Genomic DNA, 18,244 nt, shown 5'->3' with positions numbered 1-18,244 from the left:
ACAGGTGATGCCATCAAAGTCATTACAGCTACCTTCTGCAGACTTTGCTGGAAGTGAAAATGTGATTGGTAGCATCTTGGCAGATTTTAATGGTGGCTCCCGAGGAGGAGAGCTGAGAAAGTAGCTGTTAGCATGAGCACGCAGGCTCCCTCAGAAGAGCAAAACACGGGGTCAGAGGGGAAAGGTTCATCTTGTCATCGCTGCTTTCTAGCATGTAGCCACTTCCTGTTTCTTCTGAGAGTGGTGAATAAGAAATGAACTTGAATTTGGGCAAAGCGACAAGGTTTTTATTGAATGGTATGTAACTAATAAACAAGATTATACACTGTTGGTATTTTCATGGAAAATAGTCAAACACAGCAACATACTTCTGCCTTTTGGATAGATGCTAATTTAGCATTTGTAAAATGCAAGGCCCCAGCAGAGCTGGAACATCCTCCCAGCAGCAGCCTAAGAGAGCTCCTGCTGGGCAGCTTTCCTCTCTCCAACCGAGCTGTCTGCACCGGCTCAGATATTGTTGATGTTAACTCCAGCACTGCACTGCTGGGACACAATGCCAGTGAGAGGAGCTGAGGTCAAGCTTTTTAGAGCAGCAGCATTATCGGTACCAGCTTATGGTGATGCCTCTGTGGAAGCGCAGAGCACTAATGCCAGAAATGGGACCAATAAATAGCAATGCAGGGAAACAAGTCAACATTCCTTTGTATGTTAGTGTGCTCTTCTGCCACTGCCCCCCAGACCTACAGCATTCGCCTTGCAGTGATACACAAGCCTCTGTCATAATAGTGTTTGGATTTCAGTTGATCAGTAGGCATGGTGAAATTTGGCAATAAGATGCTAAGCTGCAACAGCAATAGCTCTTAATGCTGTACATATATATATATATATATGTATGTATACATAGAGAGACTACATATTGGTACAATACAACTCAGAGAATCAATGGCCTAATGTAGCCATTTCTACATGACAGGGTTAACCTTGAAATATTAATGCATAAACTATTTACTCTCCTTCAAACCACAGATGTTACAAAGAATATTCTCTCTCCTTCCCACACTTAATTTTATTTCTTTAACTTAAGTGAATTAGCAGACTCTCCATCCCAGCTAGGAAATGGTTCCTCCCTTTCCCTGTTTCAGTTAACAGTGATGTGGAATGGAATCACTTTTTTCTCTAGCTTTTCAGAAGGCATTTTCACATAGACTCCAGCAGTAAGACATCGTCTTCTCTTTATCTATAAAATATGGGAAAACAGTAAAATAAACAAGTGATCACAGCATAATCATTGATGAGCATTTTTCAGAGAAAACTCATGGATTTTCTGCCTTCACTGAGCAGAAGGTACCCTAGACAACTTTCCCTATCACCCCTCTTTGCAGAAGATCTATTGAGACCTTTTGAGGGAGAATTGGGAGTTACAGTCACCAATTAGAAAAAAAAAAAAGATTCCTGACATTCATGTAGCCCTTTGAAGGTGCTCCTGTTGCAGAGTTCAGTATTGGTTAAAAACTAGGAGTGTTCACATTGGTCAGTTTCATTTAGCTTCTAAAGACAAGGGCAAAATGAAAAATGTGGACAGGGACACTTTGGTTTTAAGCTTTGGCGTCAGGTTTGTTTGTAACAGAGTGTTAGTACTCCAGACTCCCATGGAAAGTGGCAACATAGGCTTACATATCGCATGCCTTTGTCTTTGTGCAGATATTTGTAGCTGTGAAGTTTAAAATGCTGTAAATTACAATTTCCCCACATTACAAGGTGAATTGTAATTTAAATTTGCTTTGCACAGAGGTGAGTGGTGATAAGAGGAAAGATCAGAGTGTGGGATTTTGTATGAATCAGTTGTGAAATCAGAGTACAGATAAAGGCTGTTGCCTTTGATTCCCAAAGCATCTGGAATTCCAATTTGTTTTAATATACAAACCTAAGCTGTAAGTCAGTCCAGTTGATGCAAGATGACTGCTTCTCATACTCTGGCAACACAAATGAGCTATAAACAAATCTAAATGGCAGCTCCAGCAAGTTCTCTTATTTTGCATTATTCTAACAGCATTGCACCAGTAAAAAAGAGTATCTCAGTGTGTTTGCTCTCAGTGTTCTTCCATGTTCACACTTCCTCCTCCTTGTCTTCATCACACAAAGGGGTGTTATTAGCAGGATGGGGCTAAGTTGATGGGACTTACCGCTTTGCCCACAAGAATGGCTGAGATGATGATGCTGTAAAGGAAAAATCCTGAGGCAGTAGCTCCTAATATCCAGAGATATATGGCAGTGTCTGGACAAGGTTCTGGATCTAAAACATGATATCACACAAGTCATGTCACATATGAACCTCAAAAGAAAGCCCCTGGAGTCAGTAAGTTAGCCTCCACATTGCTTTTCTCTATCCCAGGATACTACCAGGCTTGAGCTCTGAGTCCCTGCCCACTCACCCTCCAATGAATATAGGCTTAGAAGAACATACCCTTACATTATTTCTGTACTTACATGTCTAACTGTCTGCACATGCGTACAATATATGGTATTGCTTATGCTGTCAAACACCCATACATTTCTAAATACATTGCATGGCTGGGTATCTCCCTGCTTTAGGTGTGCGCAGGGAGACCTGGAAGGAGTAAAAGCTGATCATGGTTCTCAGAGGTTGAATCAGTGTTCAGCCTTACTTCTTACAAATGAAAATTTGAAGACCTTTGAGACATAATAGCAACTCTCTTAACCTGGGAATATCACAGTACTGTGATGGCTTACCCATGACATAGAGATGTGTCCCATTCCCCTTGTTCATAAAGTAGGGTGGAGGGTACATCCGCTCCATCTTGCAGATGTAAAGACCAGTATCATTGACTTGCAGGCCAGTGAGGGTGAGGGTCACGTTGTTTCGGCTAGGGCTGACATGGCACTGAATGACCTCTTCCACACTGAACATCTTAAACTCTGATGTGTAGGTTGAAGCACAAATCTCAGTGAACTGGTCGCCCGTCTGTTTAAGAAGAGTCACTCGAATTTCCTGTGCATTCCCAATGTGCTTGTATTTACACACCAAGCTGGCGACTCCTTGCCTGTTGGCCAGCACCATTGCTGGTTGAGTCACTTCCATCACTATAAAGAGGTAAAGAACATAAAGGTAAGTAAACTGTCAAGAAGTTATCTGCAGTCTTTTACTTGAAACTTCATAATAGCAGGGGAGTCCTACCACTTCCTATTATTTGTGGGTAAATCACAGAAATGATGCTCAATCCTTCTGAAACAAGGACTCCAAGACCACAATTCACATAGGCATTGCATTAATACACTTTAAAAAGCTATAGAAGTGCTTTGATTACTATAAATTATATCCTAAATCTTCACAACCATTTGTTGTTTAAATGGTAGGTAATTTGTCTCACTTACTGGAGTAGAGATCTGCGTGTTTCAGTTTCCCTAAACACAAGCTTCTTAATATATATGAGAGCCAAAAAAAAAAAATAAACTTCAGATGGTAAATCTGAAATTTGAAATTTGAAATTAGGCATTTGAAGCACAGTTTCTGCCTGATAAAAGTAAGCATGTTGACATTTAAAAATAAACAGGTTGACATCCTGTATGGAACATGGACCAGAACCAGCAGGGTAACAGTAAAACTGAATGGAAAACCTGTTTGCATATTTTTTTGTTTATGAACTTCTTGCACCTCATTTTTAAGCACTCATTCCTTAGCCACAGTACAGCAACAGTATATACCACAAGACACAGTATAACAACACATAACAAAGCCTGGTAAATACAATGCAAAAAATCATTACAAATCTTCAATGGATACTCGTGTGCCCTATCCATGCCCACTGGCTGCTTTTTCCAGCCTCTGTACTCTATGCTGCTACATAATGGGAAGGCACTGACTTTACTGACGACTCAGTACTACTTGTTCAATTAATTTTCTATCAGTCTGATTTTGGGCAGGACTTATCTTCTTCTGTTCTGCAGTGCAAGAATTTGGGACAAAGAGGAGTAGAATTCCTCCATCCATTCAAACCTCTATATTCACGTTATCAGCTGCCAACAACTTCACTGATGGGGCCTGGGTTTTCAAAATCTTTCTTCTTTCTTGAGCTGCGCTGAATTCTGCCCACCCTCTCTACAGATGCTACCGCTCTAGGGTCTCTGTCTGGTTTTCCAGTTACCCCACAGTGCCCCAAGTCCCTTTTCCCAGACTGTGCGACAGACCCTGCCATCTCCTTCTCCCTGTCGTACCCAGTCCCTCTGCTGCAAAAATGTGAAAACAAGAAAATGTAGGCACTCCCAGCTACTTTGTCTCTTTCATCTACCCACCTTCGGCAATGGCAGTGGCTGTGCAGAGAAAGCCCACGGTGACCAATATTGAGAGCATTCCTGCGCTGGAACAGATGCTGAAGGGGCTGATGGTGGCTGATTCCTTCAGACTTGATACAAACTGGAACTCTTAGGGCTGGAAAAAAGGGTGACACCTTTCAGGATACTGAATCTTCGAAGTGTTTGAACCCACACAGTGTGCGTATATATATAGCTTTGATCCCAGATGCTGTACCTGAAAGTAATATTAAGCTTTGTTTTGGTTTTACGAGAAAGGAAGTAGTGGGTTTGATTACTACGTGCACAGTTAACCTCAAACAGCATGAACAAAAACAACTATTCAGCAGATGGAAAATACATATTCAATCTGAAACTGCCATCCATTCTGCTTTAAGAATTGGGGGAGGAAAAGTAATCATCCAATAGAGCAGTTCAGATTCTGTGGTGCTGCCAGCTTGCACAATCGTAGCACTTAATGTTTTAATAATCACCACATATTTAGTACTAGGACAACAAAAAGAGAACTATGTGTCTGCCTAGTGGGGCAAAGTGAATCAGTGAGAGCTAGCTTTTTTATGGAGGACTTCCCTCCACCCTCAATTTCTTTGCTTGCTTTAATGTTAATGGTTTTGAAGTTTAGAAATCACTGCCCCCTTCAAAATACTGATTAAACTTGTGATTACTTTATCTTTTCATGTACACATATCATAACACAGCTTCTTTAGGCTACGCTGTTTCCAAGAAAAAATTATTTATCTAGGTTTACAGCTAGTGACTTCCATATCTATACAGTACTTTCCCTACCTACAGACTTTACTGTCGAAGTACCTTGAGATCAACAGATGAAAAACATTGCAGAAGCTTTGATTATTGCTTTCTCTGCTTAAAGCACATGCATCATTTCAGATCTCAACTAAACAGTTTTCGTCCATTGGCTTTTGAAAAGTCATGAAAGGTCTGAAAAGCATTTTGCTGTCATATCCATGAATCATTGCCTTAAGAATTTAATAAAAATGAAGTTACACTTCAGTTACACTGAAGGTCATCAATCTTTTTTTCCCACTCTTTGAGAAGTTCTTTTGCAAGTTGCTTCATCATTTATTTATATAGATCTAGTAGATTGCAAAGACCTATTTTTGGACTGTGACCTAGAAAAATTAACAGCATTAGCTCTTGAACAGTAGCCTGCCCAGTCCAGAGATATAGGATAAATATTTGATCTTGAAATTACATAAATACCTAATGATATAAATAAATTTACTGCTTCCATGCTTGGGTAATGCAACAATCATTTGTAATGACAGACTCATAGTCAGTTTGATCTTAACCAGCATTCAAAACAGAACTGGTGAGAAATAAAAATATGACTATGGGAACATGAAAAACTGAACCCTAATAATGAGTCAGACCCATATTATATGACTGGTTAGACAAGTTTAAGTCAATTTTAATATTAAATTTAATATTAAATAAATGCTATTGCAACATCATCTATCAGAATATCAGTGAGATTTATGCCATGATATTACCAGCCTGACATTTTCATATCCAGAGTAGTAACCAAATTACCTGTCCTATGTATCTTTTGGGGTTGTTTTTTGTATGCAATTAAACAAATGATGCATTTGAGCCTCATCGATCAAAACGTTATCTCCTGATAATTGATTGACACTGCAGATTGATGTTGGAATTAACCACTAAACACTTGCAAAGGGTTGCCATGTAGAACTCAGTGCTCACTGCCCCACATGTCTACAGTACCTTGCACAGCTAGAGAGAAAGCTAGTGCTCTGCTACTGCTCTCTCTGGCAATGGAGACGGCTCTGGCAAACACTGTGTTTCCAGTGGCACTCATCTGGTTTCCTGGCTGTTTTGATCTTAGGGTGCCTTTTCAGAATAACCGCTTTTTACTTTTTACCTTTGTTCTTTCTTAAAAGCCTCATGTTATGATGGCTGCTCTTCTAAGTAAGGCACAATATGTCTCCCTGTGGAGCTTCTTGAAGTCATCTCTGTCTTCATAGCCAGGGCAGCCTAAGATCAACCCAGGGTATACCCCTTCCAGTGGACACAGATCACTTCACTTTGCTCTATCCTTGATAATCAAGGATTGGATCTCAAGCTAACCTATGCATATTGAAAATGGATGATGTAGTAAAATAGAGATCTTGTTCCAAATAAGATCTCTCCTTCGCTGCTCCCATTCTTCCTAGCTCATCTATGACATGGATCAAGGTATTGGTAACAATGAGTTCGTCCCAAAAATAAGATCTACAAGAGTCACTGGGGATGCTTTTTCTCTCTGATCTGTCCCTCTTCTAACTACTCTTCAGCTGATAAAGAGTCTCTTGACTTCTGCTTGGTCCACTTTCCCTGTGTATCACAGCCATGCTTTGTGGGCTACAGCTGTAGGACTTATCATCCCTAGTTACTGCACCTCCTTGTCTATGTAGTCTGGTATCTTCCTGTACTGACCACCTCATCTTTAGGACTTTTTTTCTTCCACTCATTCCCAATAATGGGAATCCAACATATGGCCTATGGCCAAGGCAAGGGAATGTGTAAAAGAGGAGCCCTCCTTCTGGCTTTGAGATTCAGAAGGTTTTTAAGGAAGGATATTTCTCAGGCTGTCTCAGACGGCCTGCACTTTGCGCTTGCTGTGTCCAAAAGCTCAGCACAAGATAAATCTTTCCTGTAATGCATATACTTATATTATAATACTTTTTGTTCTTAATCTCTTTTAATCAAGTGCTCTTTGATATTAATCCCCAGGACACAGGAAACCTTTGTACTCTACATATTCTACCATAGCAAAGTTGTCAGAGCAGGGGAGGGGACTGAAGTCCTTGCAGAACTAAGCAGCAGAGTCTTAAACTGAGGAATCAATACAGGAGTAGTTTGAATCTCACAGCCTCTTTGAACTTAGCTCAGAGAGGGACACACAATTTACACTGAGAGCTGGACTACACTACTGCAATTAGTCACTTTGCTAGTAAGTTAAATAATTAGGTTTCTCGTGTAAGTTTCTTTCTCATTTGGGGTCAGTCGCTCACATTTTAGTGATTTGAATTGCTTTCCTTCACTGAACACTTGTTAGGGCAAACCTTCCTGCTGACATACTGTCAGAGTTCCCATTGCAATATATTATTATATGAAACATTATTTTCACACACTAAAGCTTGTCTCATGCTGCCTGTGCTTTTTTCTTCTGTAACAGGAACTTACTTGGTGAATTGCTTGAGATGTAATGGAGAGAAGAAGAGCTTTTCATTTGCATAAGAATCTAGTTTCAGGATATTTTGTTAGTCTCAGAATGTGAGATCATGGCTTATTATGTTAAACACGTCACATTTTTACCATGTTAATTTGCCACAAACCTACTGGGGTTTTGAAATGCACTGTCATTTGAAAAAAAAAAAAAAATCCAGACCCCGAAGTGGTATGGCTGAAGAAAAAATCTTTTCTACAAAACAATAGGTAAAGAGAAAAGGAAATAACACAGTGACTGGAAATATATTGTTTCATTACCATTAAAGGACTAAAACCTGGTTAGTGTAAGTAAAGGCCTAGACATGACCAAGTTTGGTGGATCTGTTTGGCTCTTGAAGGAACCACAATTCACATCACAAAACTGCTGATTTTTAAGTCTTTCAGAAATGTGGCCGTTCTTTCAGCTTCTAACCTGGATTTACAGATGCTGCTCTCTGCTCCTAAGCCTGTGCCCTCAGTCCAGCCTCAGCAGAGGCAGGGATGACACTAGGTGAGGAATTCTCTATCCAGTATTTCTCAGCGCACACGGGATTGGTCTTCTTGTGTACTTCTGCTGACCAGCAGATTGTCTAGAAGGATTTGAATTGTGGGTGGATGTGCGAACAGCCTTTTTCCTTGTTTTACAGTTGTTGGTATTTCCTCTTTAAAGTCTAGACTTCATTTTCCGTACTGTAAAGTTATTTATCCAGCAGGCTTTCCTGAAATTCAGAGCATCTAGAGTTATCTAACACAGAGGGAAAATTGCCTCCCATCTTTTCATGATAACAGTTCTCAGTTAGGTTTGGAGGTCTACACTGTACCCTTTTCCTGGCTGGGTTTGCTACGTGTCATCTGTAACAGTCCATTTGTGCCCCAGTAGCAACCAGGATCCCTGCCCGTGTGAACGTATTGCCCCTCCCTGTGCCCCAGCGACTTACAGCAGAAATGCAAGTTCTGAGACTGTATGTAAAGAAATATAGACAGAAATAAGAGGAAATAAAGAGACAGGTCTGAGAAGCAACACAGACAAAAGGTCTTTACACATAAGATTCCTTACTCTTCTCCAGTTTCCTGTGAGGGCTGGGGCAAAGAAGAGATTTTAGGAGGAATTTGAACACAGGCCCTGAAGTATCTGTGAAGATGTTTAAAGACTTAACTTTAAGGAAGGAACTTTCCAAAACAGAGCATCACAAATCTCTTGTTCAAAGCCCAGACACTTGGGAGTGAACACAGAATACAGCAGACTCCTTCATCCCAGAATGAACACTGAAAGCTCATCTATTTTCAGAAATAAGCAATAAGGAACAAAAGGAACCCCCTAAGTCTAAAAATAAAGCAGTTAAATATCCCTCATGAACAACTGCGGCCATAGAGACATGCAGAAGTGCTGGAGAAAGGTTTTACTTCTGCTTCTGAAAAGTCATGAAAAGTCATGGCAATCAGGAGAAGTCTCTGGTGACTGGAAGAAGGGTAACATTGTCCCCATTTTTTAAAAGGGTAGAAAAGTTGACCGTGGGAACTACCAACCTGTCAGCCTCACCTCTGCGCCTGGGAAGATCATGGAACAGATCGTCCTAGAAGCTATGCTAAAGCACATGGAGGACAGGCAGAGAGAGTTGGGCTTGTGCAGCCAGGAGAAGAGAAGGCTTTGGGGAGACTTTATGGCGGCCTTCCTGTACCTGAAGGGGGCTACAAGAAAGCTGGGGAGGGGCTTTTTACAAAGGCATCTAGTGACAGAAAGAGGGACAATGGCTATAAATTGGAAAGAGGAAGATTTGGACTAGACCTAGGGAAGAAATTCTTCACGGTGAGGGTGGTGAGCCACTGGCCCAGGTTGCCCAGGGAAGCTGTGGCTGCCCCATCCCTGGAGGTGTTCAGGGCCAGGTTGGATGGGGCCTTGGGCAGCCTGGTCTGGTGGGAGGTGTCCCTGTCCATGGCAGGGGGTTGGAACTGCATAAACTTTAAGGTCACTTCCAACTTGAACCATTCTACGATTCTATGATTCTGTTTATTTCTTAAAGCACTGCAAAAAGAAAAACCAGGAAAAGGCAGATGTATTTCTCATAGTCTCTGGCTCTGACCGTATGGCAGTTTGCATTTAACAAGGGACATAAGAATTAATCATTTTAAAGCTTTGCTGAAGACATGTGAGAAGTGCTATTCTTCACAAAAATGAGATGCATAAGAAATATTTTTAAAGGATAGTGATGAGGAGCATAATTCACCTGTGGCATATGGCTCAAGAACCTACTTCCAGTTTTCACAGGATGAATTAAGACCTTGATTTTTAGGAAAAAAAAATAATTATGGCATTTCCAAGTAGAAGATCAAAGCAGAACTCCTGGAAAACCTAGAATTAGACCTTTATATTTAATGTCTATAAAGCAAAGGACTGAAAGAAGTTCACATCAAGGAGATAGTGCTCCAGCACAATGGACATGCAGAGAAGCCAGGTATTTGAAAGACTGGACACCTGACAAGGAAAGACATTTCCCTAAGCTGACAGTGGGAAGATCTTTTCAAATCCAAGGGATGGCACAGAGCACATTCTAAAGCACCTCTTTGAATTGGTGACAAACGGGTAATGAAGATCACCTTTGTTCACCAGTTACAGTCTGGAGGCCATTTCTGAAGAGTGAATGACAGCTGATAGTTAGACTGGGATGGGCTGGGAAATGGTATTAAATTAAATTCAATTAAATGAAGAAAGGAAACTCAGTAATATAACAGAAGGGGGAAGCCAGCAGACAGACAAAAAGAGAATGGCAAGGTATTCAAACTGACAGTTTGACAGTAACATTTTGAATACAAAGCAGCGAGCCAAAGCTTGCCAAGGCCAGGGAAGAGAATGTTTCAGCAGCTGAGGTAACCAGTGATCATGGGCTAAGGCTTCTAAAGGTGTTCTGTCACCTTCAACCATATCCACACTGGGTCTGATTTGCCTGTGTAGGGATTGGATCTCAGAACTACAGCACAGGTATGCATCTCTTCCCAGAGGCACACAGAGTCTGGGAACAGAAGCCACAAGCCTTGGACATTGTAGGGAAACAGCTTCTGTTTGGAAATCTCAGAGGGCTCTTGATGAGATGGATATAGGAAAATGAGAATACCAAGAGAGGAAAGGATGTTTGGGGCAGAAATATGGGTAGTTGGATCAGTGAAGGGTGCATGTACCTTTTCAGTGCTCTCAGATATCACTGTCAGGCTGTAAATGAAGTGTATTCCCAGACAAAACCTGCCCAGAAGTCACTTCCAAATGAGACAACATTTTAGTAAAGACCAGATAGTTCAGCACCTTAATCCCCATCAATAGTGCTCTTTAAATTTGCATGACAGAGCAAGGTGGTATGGAAACACCACACTAAGGGATGAGGACCATTTCAGAACTTCTCCTTGCTGTAACCTTGCCTCACTTTTCTGCTTCCCACTTGCCTCTTTCCTTGCAGATTTATCTACAAAATGCCTGGAACGAATAGTGGCTTTATTACAGATTGTTTATTCAGAGCTTGTCAGAGAAACTCTTCCTGGGAATCATGTCTAAAAACTGTAGGGTTGATGGATAGAAGGAATGTGCTAGAGCAGTTAGCTTTTGGTCCATGGACCTCCACAGGTTAATGGAAGTTTGCAGTTATGTATGCAGAGCTTGTGAATTTGCATTAGAATATGTATTAAATCATAGACTGGAGGGTCTGGAAAACAAAGATAAGAAATTTCTGGCAGAGAGTTGTAGAATAAATCCCAGTCTTTGCAAGAATCTTCTCGATTTTGAAGTGTAGCAGTTGCAAAAAAAATTGTGTCCCCATAACCCGGATGTCTCTACAAATGGGATGCTGGACCCAAGTGCTATGTTTCTGGCTGGCATCACATGAGTCAGCAAACTAAAAGCAGGTCCTATACCTTCCAAAAATGTATCAGCTGCAGGATCTGTTGTTCAACTCACTCTTCTCTGCATAATCTTATCTCACGTACAAAGCCTTACTCTTGCATTAGTGATAACTCCAGCTCCCTTTGTCTTCTCTAGTTTACAAAGTACTTGAAAACACATTTTTAGGACTTAGAAATTCCCCTTTCCCAAAGTCCCTACCAGGGCTAAGCATGAAAACAAAATCCTGAACTGTCAGAAAGGCCAGATGTGCAAGGGAAGCCTGAGTCTTTCATTAGCCAAAGCGATAGCTTGAAAAAGCTGACGAGCCTCTACCTCTCTGTTCAGAACCTCTTTCTTACTATTCCTGTTGACAAAGACCTATTAGAACTCCCTACAAGTTTTATCTTCTTGTATTCTTAAATAATCACATCTATAGCAGCTCTAAGAATATTAACTTGAATATGTCAGTGTGGCCAGCTTGCTATGATGGTTATTTGAGTTAAGCACTGATTAATGCCTGTTATAAACCCTCGGATTCCAGTGAGCATCCAGCTAATGTACTTCTTCTGCAAAGGGATCTGGACAGGCTGGACTGCGGGGCTGAGACCAATGGCATGAGGTTTAACGAGGCCAAATGCTGGATCCTGCACTTGGGGCACAACAACCCCATGCAGTGCAGGAGAAGTCTGGCTAGAAAGCTGCCTGAAGGAGAAGGACCTGGAGGTGTTGGTTGACAGCCGATTGAACATGAGCCAGCAGTGTGCCCAGGTGGCCGAGAAGGCCAATGGCATCTTGATTTGTATCAGAAAGCGTGCAGCCAGCAGGGCCAGGGAGGTTATTCTGCCCCTGGAATGGGACTGGTGAGACTGCACCTCAATCCTGTGTTCAGTTCTGGGCCCCTCACCACAAGGAGGATGTTGAGGCTCTGGAGTGTGTCCAGAGAAGAGCAATGAAGCTGGTGAGGGGGCTGGAGAACAAGTCTTATGAGGAGTGGCTGAGAGAGCTGGGGGTGTTTAGCCTTGAAAAGAGGAGGCTGAAGACCTTATTGCTCTCTACAACTACCTGAAAGGAGGTTGTGGAGAGGAGGATGCTGGCCTCTTCTCCCAAGTGACTGAGGACAGGACAAGGGGGAATGGCCTGAAGTTTTGCCAGGGGAGGTTCAGGCTGGATATCAGGAAAAAAATTTTCACTGAAAGGGTCATTGGGCACTGGCAGAGGCTGCCCAGGGAGGGGGTGGAGTCACCTTCCCTGGAGGGGTTTAAGGGACGGGTGGATGAGGTGCTGAGGGGCATGGTTTAGGGAGTGTTAGGAATGCTTGGACTCGATGATCCAGCGGGTGCTTTCCAACCTGGTGATTCTATGATTCTTCACAACTCCAGCTGCCTCCTCCCACTATCATCACCTGAAAAGCAGCTAGGAAATCCTACATTTTAAAATTCATATCCAGTACCCTAATGCATTCCTAATGTTCTGGCTACAGAGATAACAGATACCAGAAAGTATGACAGCCGGCAGTTTGGTTGGCATGGGTGCTAGACATGAAGGGAAGAATCCAGAAGGTTTGCAAATGTGTTTCTAAGGGAGAAAGAAGTTACAAAACTGGGCTGCAAAGTCAATAAAAAGGGATAAAAAGGAGGATGGGCTTGTGGGTAACACACCACTTGGGGAATTTTTGTTTTAGATAGCAGTGAGATTATATCTGGTGCATACAACAAAAACAAATGTGTTGGATGGGGTCCAATGAAAATGAAGCCCTATGCAAAATAGAAGGAAATGTTTTCAATTTTACAATTTTGATGAAATTTTGAAGGAAAGGGGGAAATTTTGAGAAAATGCATGTACATCTTTTCCTAAATGTTTTTTCGACATCTTTCATTTTTAAATCATCAGATCTTTTGCAAAGAAAACAAAGGTGACTTACACACTAGCAAAACCTAATTTCTTCTTTTTTTCTGCCTAGAACCAGTACTGGGTGAAATGAGAAAAATGCAAAGGGAACTCTTTGTAGCAAAAGGAACTGCAGTTTAGCAGAGCTTTCTTGAGAAAGTTTCACTTCCTAAGGTTTTCTGCTATGTTTGCTCATTTAAATGGCCATCGTATTAACCCACTTTTTTATGATTTTCAAATGTCAGCAACCAACTTAAGCCTTTTTAAAGAAGTGTAAAGCAGAAGACCTGGTTCCCATTACTCTAAGGACCTGACTACATCAACAAATTTTGCTGCCACAGCCTTGTAAGTGGCGTTGCCGCAGTGTTACCTGCCTGTTTCATCAGCCTATATTGGGCTATTGCCAGAGGTCAAGATCCAGTGAAAATACACGGTATTTCTGTACCAAGGTCTTTGGGCTAGAGGGGTTAGCCAGGTCTCCCTTCATGCCCATTCCTCCTTCCTTCAGTAGCTACAGAGCTACAGCACTGCTCATTCCTGACTTGAAGGGGGTTTAACTACAAAAGCTACAAGAACGCTTTTGTTGTTTCTTCTTTAGTACTGGGTCTTGAAACAGAGTATTTTAATTTGCAAGCTATTTAATAGTATGCTGCGTATTAGATCTTAACACACTGAGAAGGCGAATACAGGCTGTGGAGAGAGTGCAGCTATCATTTCTGTCTGTGACTTTGCAGGGACTGATTAATGATTTGTTGAGTTCCTGGGTCACTGAGGAGCTGGAGACACATGGAGCTGAAGGCTCTGGAGTCTTGAGAAGTCTGGATTTGCATGATAAACTGTTGAGCCTGGGAATGGGGCTTTTGTTTTTTAAAAGAATTTCTGCAGACAAAAGTTCAGGGTAAGAGATATTAATATATTTCAGGATGGCCAGTACAATCCTGTTCTTTAATAGAAAGAAAAAACACCTTCAAAATTTCAAATTAAATAGTTCTCAATGTTTTTCAAGTTAAATGATATTATTTTTCTTGTTCAAAGAACATTTACTTTCAAGAATTCCTATTATTTTTATGTTCAAACTATATTTAATAACCAGCATCAAAATGAAGCATTAACATTTTTTTGGAGCAAATGTCTCATCTGAAGCTTTCAAATTATTAATCGTTTTGCATTTCAATTCACACAAAAAATATATCAATTTTTTCCTTTCAGTTTGGCTGAAATGAGTCCTCTTCACTTTCCAAATTTGCCAATGAAACAAAAAAAATTTAATTATTCATCGAGTTCCAATGAATGCCCTTCATAAAACTTCTGAATTATGCAAACTAATCACCTTCTGGGAAATAAGTATAGATCATTTTATGGTACAAGCTTGCAATGTGACTCAATGCCTCTTCACTTGCACTCTATAACCACCTTCACTCATCTGATTCTTCAGATTTTTGCCTTGTCTATGGTTTTTAGCTCATTTCCCCCCAATTGCCACCATCGATATTCTCTAGATTTTCTTTGCTTACAACAAAATTTTACCTTTAAAGATATCTTTTCTTTATCTTTCAAGATATCAACTGCTACCATCCTGTGAGGCAAACATTGCTGGGAGGACAGAAATGATTGAATGACTTGGCTCATGAGGTTACTTATAAAACTTGTGGCTGCTCTGATGGGGTCAGCAGAAAGGGGGAGGCGCAGCCCCTCGCCCCTGTTGTACCCATGGCACCCCAGCAAGCACGAGCCCAGGGAGGGCTGGGGTGGCAGGGGCAGCTGCCAGCTGCTCTTGCTCAGAACCTCTAGCAGAGCAGGCGTCCTTGTTTGGCACAGGGAAGAAGGGATTCTCTTCACAGCGGTCTGTCCTTGCAGGTGGACCTGTAGAGAAAACAAACACTGGGAGGCACAACAGAAATAAGACATAGAAGCTCAAATTGAGGGGCCAAAAGCAGAGAGGGGGAGAAAGAAGCTTTAATCTCCCTCTCCTCTTGCAGCCACCGTCCTTCTCTGTGCTCTGTGACTGCAAATGCTGCACAAGTGAGCATGGTGGGAAACACGGGCTGCCAGCCTCCTCCTCAGTCAGCAGACAGTCTCTTGAAGTGAATCACAGTCTCTCTCCCTGACAGGCTCTGTGAAGCAGGACCCCAGCCTCCTTAACCCACATAATACCAAGCCCTTCAGCTGGCCCAAAAGAGGGACACACTTGCCTCTTGCTTTTAGTACTGCAGCTGGCAATTTGCACAAGAAGTGTTGTGCTGCATTCTCTTCCCTGAACTTCTCACTCATGTTTGGAGCCAGTGGGGCCCTGGGGTGGTGTCCTGGGTGTCCCAACTGAGCACCCATCCTTCTCTTCGCACTAAAATGGACATTGGGCACATAACACCGTGCACATGGTAATCCATTTACTCTATGCTTTTAAGGATTGACTACATCTTTAGCTGACCTGCATGTGCTGTTCTTGGGATCCACTTTGGTATCTTGATTAAGTGCCCATAGTTTCTTCAAGGCTGGCTTAACAGCAAATGTCATAAAGGCCACAGCCAGGGTTTATACACTCCAAACTCTGTGGATGCCTACTATAGTTGTTTGCATAATTGTTGGCCATTTTTCCCCCTTGATAGCTGAAAGTTTTCTACAAGAGTGGCTGCCTACAGTGACCATCAACCATTTAGCAGGAAAAGGAGGGCAGATACCTAGGCATTTTTTTATCAAGGATAGATGGGTTCTTTAATCCCAGTGTCACCAAGAGCTCCAGTCCTTGCAGAGCAGGCAAGAGAAGGGCTAAGCTGATGACATCTTGTCTGAGCTGTTTGTGCTTGTTTCAGGGACATTGTGAAGCCCAGATAATCAACATATCTTTGTGAGAAATCACATTTCATGTGGCTTGACTCCTAGTGAAGACACTCAAAAACTTTGTCCTTGTACTCTCTCGCTGCAGGCTGCCGGCAGCTCTAATTTGCCTTGGCAATCATCAGCCTTCACACAGAAATTCTCCTCAGGGAGCAGCACTGTTTACCAGTCACAGGAACACCTCTGCTGTTACACGGTGGGCACACGTTCAGTGGAGGCAGTGCTGTGCTGCTCCTGAGCTGCTAAAAGATTCCTGTTGTGACAGAAACCTCACATAAGGCAGCACTAAGCCTTCCCTGCCAAGGGAGGACTGGCCTGCAGTGAGTCCAACAGTTAGGTGTGTGCCACTGCCAGGGCTCAGCACTCACTCTTAAGCTAAAGCAGCTGTCACCCTTCCACCTCAGCATTCCTCTCAGGCAGGCCAAAACTGCCATCTTCTAATCAATTAAACTTGTGGCGGTTTACTGTATTTATTACTGTGATCCCAGTGAGAAGACACTGCACGTTGCCTGAATTATCTCATCACACAAAGAAAAAGGGAGGGCTCCTGTCTTGAGGGCATCATTTCACTGGCAGCCTGACCCTGTGGAAGAGCGACTGCTACCAAAATGGGCAGGATCATTCCCTGCCCCTAAGAATCCCTTTTCCTGTGGCTCTCCCTCCCTCATAATAGTACTACCATTTGTGCAGCTATGCAAGCTAAATACTTTCCCTGCTCCAGTTCATCCCACAGCCAAATTAATGCCCATGCCCCCTCAGAGGAGTGGAGCTGGAGGCCAGAGGGGCTCTTTGGATGGCGCTGCCTTTTCTTGGCGATGCTGACTGATATCAGGTAAAGTGGATCATGAAAATGTGTCCTAAAACACTACCTGGCACAAAACTCTCCTGACAGTTAAGACAGGACTGGAGAATACCTCAAGGTTTTCTCTTCAACCATGAACATTTTGTTTAGGTTTAAATCTTCCTGAGTCTTGACTTTCTAGCACACCATATATAGTATATTTAATGTATAGTGAAGATAACTAAATCCTAAACATGTGATCTGTGATAGAGCTGAGCTGTGTGTGCAGTAACAGCTCAGGGAATAAATCAGTGGAATGAAACTTTGAAATTGAGGTTCGTTTCTGCACAGATGCCTAGAGAGCTACTTGAGATTTACTCAGCTTTGGCCTCAAAGGCCCCAAGCAATGACTGCAGTAGTAAAGTCTATCAAAATGCCACATTTGCTCTGATAAAATGGGCCGAAGTAGGGGCTGATTGAACAATTGCTGTGAGAAATATCAGCTATATTGAATTTGGACAGAGGAATGTCTTCCAGAGAGAGATACACACAGAACCCTCCAGAGACAGACATTCATGGCAGGGGAGTGTGATGGAATTAAACCAGGGTTGAGGATAAGGCAAATCTGAGCACATCAAGAATCTCCAGAGAGGGAGCTCCGGGAAAAGGTGTCCTGAGTGTCCAGAATTTCATTGCAGCTCTCCGAGTTTATAAGGTAGATCCTGCTGGATCAGTCACAGCCATAGGAATGAGGGAGACCTGAGGAACTCTGCCACATGCCTGCGTGAGCAGCAGACACTGCCTTGGGTGTTTGCCATAAGGTACTTGCTTTTGGAATGAATGGCTCAGGGCTTCAGGAATATCCTGGCTGCACCCACACTCATTCTCCAGCAGCTGTGCCTGAGTGTTGTAAGGTATTTAAATTCAAAGATCAAGTGTTAGCTACCAGCTCACTGTGCTGGCAGGAGGGCAGCCAGCACATTACTCCAGGGTGGGGGTGACCCAGCAGGCACCCTCGTGAAAGGCCCACAGAGGCAGCTTCCCAGTACCAGCTCCAGTTAAGCAGTTTGGGTGCAGGCACACGGCTTTGGAGGCTGAGAGCTTTTCCCGGGAGTGTTTCTGGACCCATTTGATTTACCAACAGACACATACATGGTCATACAACCCAAAGCAAGATTTAGCCCCAGGAAAATTATTCAAAGGGAACTGTTTTACAAGCTCTCTGAGCAGATGTTCCTGTAACTCTGGGCCTTGGCACCCTGAGGCTTTGTAAGTAAATCACGAGGTTCCCCCCTTCTAGGAATAAGATGCCTTTTGCA

At 42.5% G+C, this 18,244-nt stretch overlaps 1 protein-coding gene across 1 annotated transcript; it reads right to left on the bottom strand.

Annotated features, from left to right (window-relative positions):
• Positions 1-275: 275 nt before the first annotated feature.
• On the bottom strand, positions 276-4,549 carry CTLA4 (cytotoxic T-lymphocyte associated protein 4). The gene is made up of 4 exons (XM_009559757.2): positions 4,312-4,549; positions 2,752-3,102; positions 2,184-2,293; positions 276-1,237 (listed from the first exon to the last, which is right to left on the bottom strand). Exons 1-4 carry the CDS (start codon positions 4,367-4,369, stop codon positions 1,139-1,141), a joined length of 618 nt encoding a protein of 205 aa, XP_009558052.2. The 5' UTR covers positions 4,370-4,549; the 3' UTR covers positions 276-1,138.
• Positions 4,550-18,244: the final 13,695 nt, after the last annotated feature.

The sequence above is a fragment of the Cuculus canorus genome, chromosome 6 (assembly GCF_017976375.1).
Source record: "Cuculus canorus isolate bCucCan1 chromosome 6, bCucCan1.pri, whole genome shotgun sequence".
Lineage (NCBI taxonomy): Eukaryota > Metazoa > Chordata > Aves > Cuculiformes > Cuculidae > Cuculus > Cuculus canorus.
The sequence above is the reverse complement of the archived record's forward strand: the minus strand, read 5'-3'. Positions and strand labels throughout refer to the sequence as shown.

Coding starts and splice junctions, on each gene's coding strand:
- CTLA4 (XM_009559757.2), bottom strand. CDS start 4,369: ATGCTCTCAATATTGGTCACCGTGGGCTTTCTCTGCACAGCCACTGCC. Junction 3,103..4,311: donor AGCCACTGCCATTGCCGAAG/GTGGGTAGATGA, acceptor ACCTCTTTATAG/TGATGGAAGTGACTCAACCA. Junction 1,238..2,183: donor CCATTCTTGTGGGCAAAGCG/GTAAGTCCCATC, acceptor CATATTTTATAG/ATAAAGAGAAGACGATGTCT.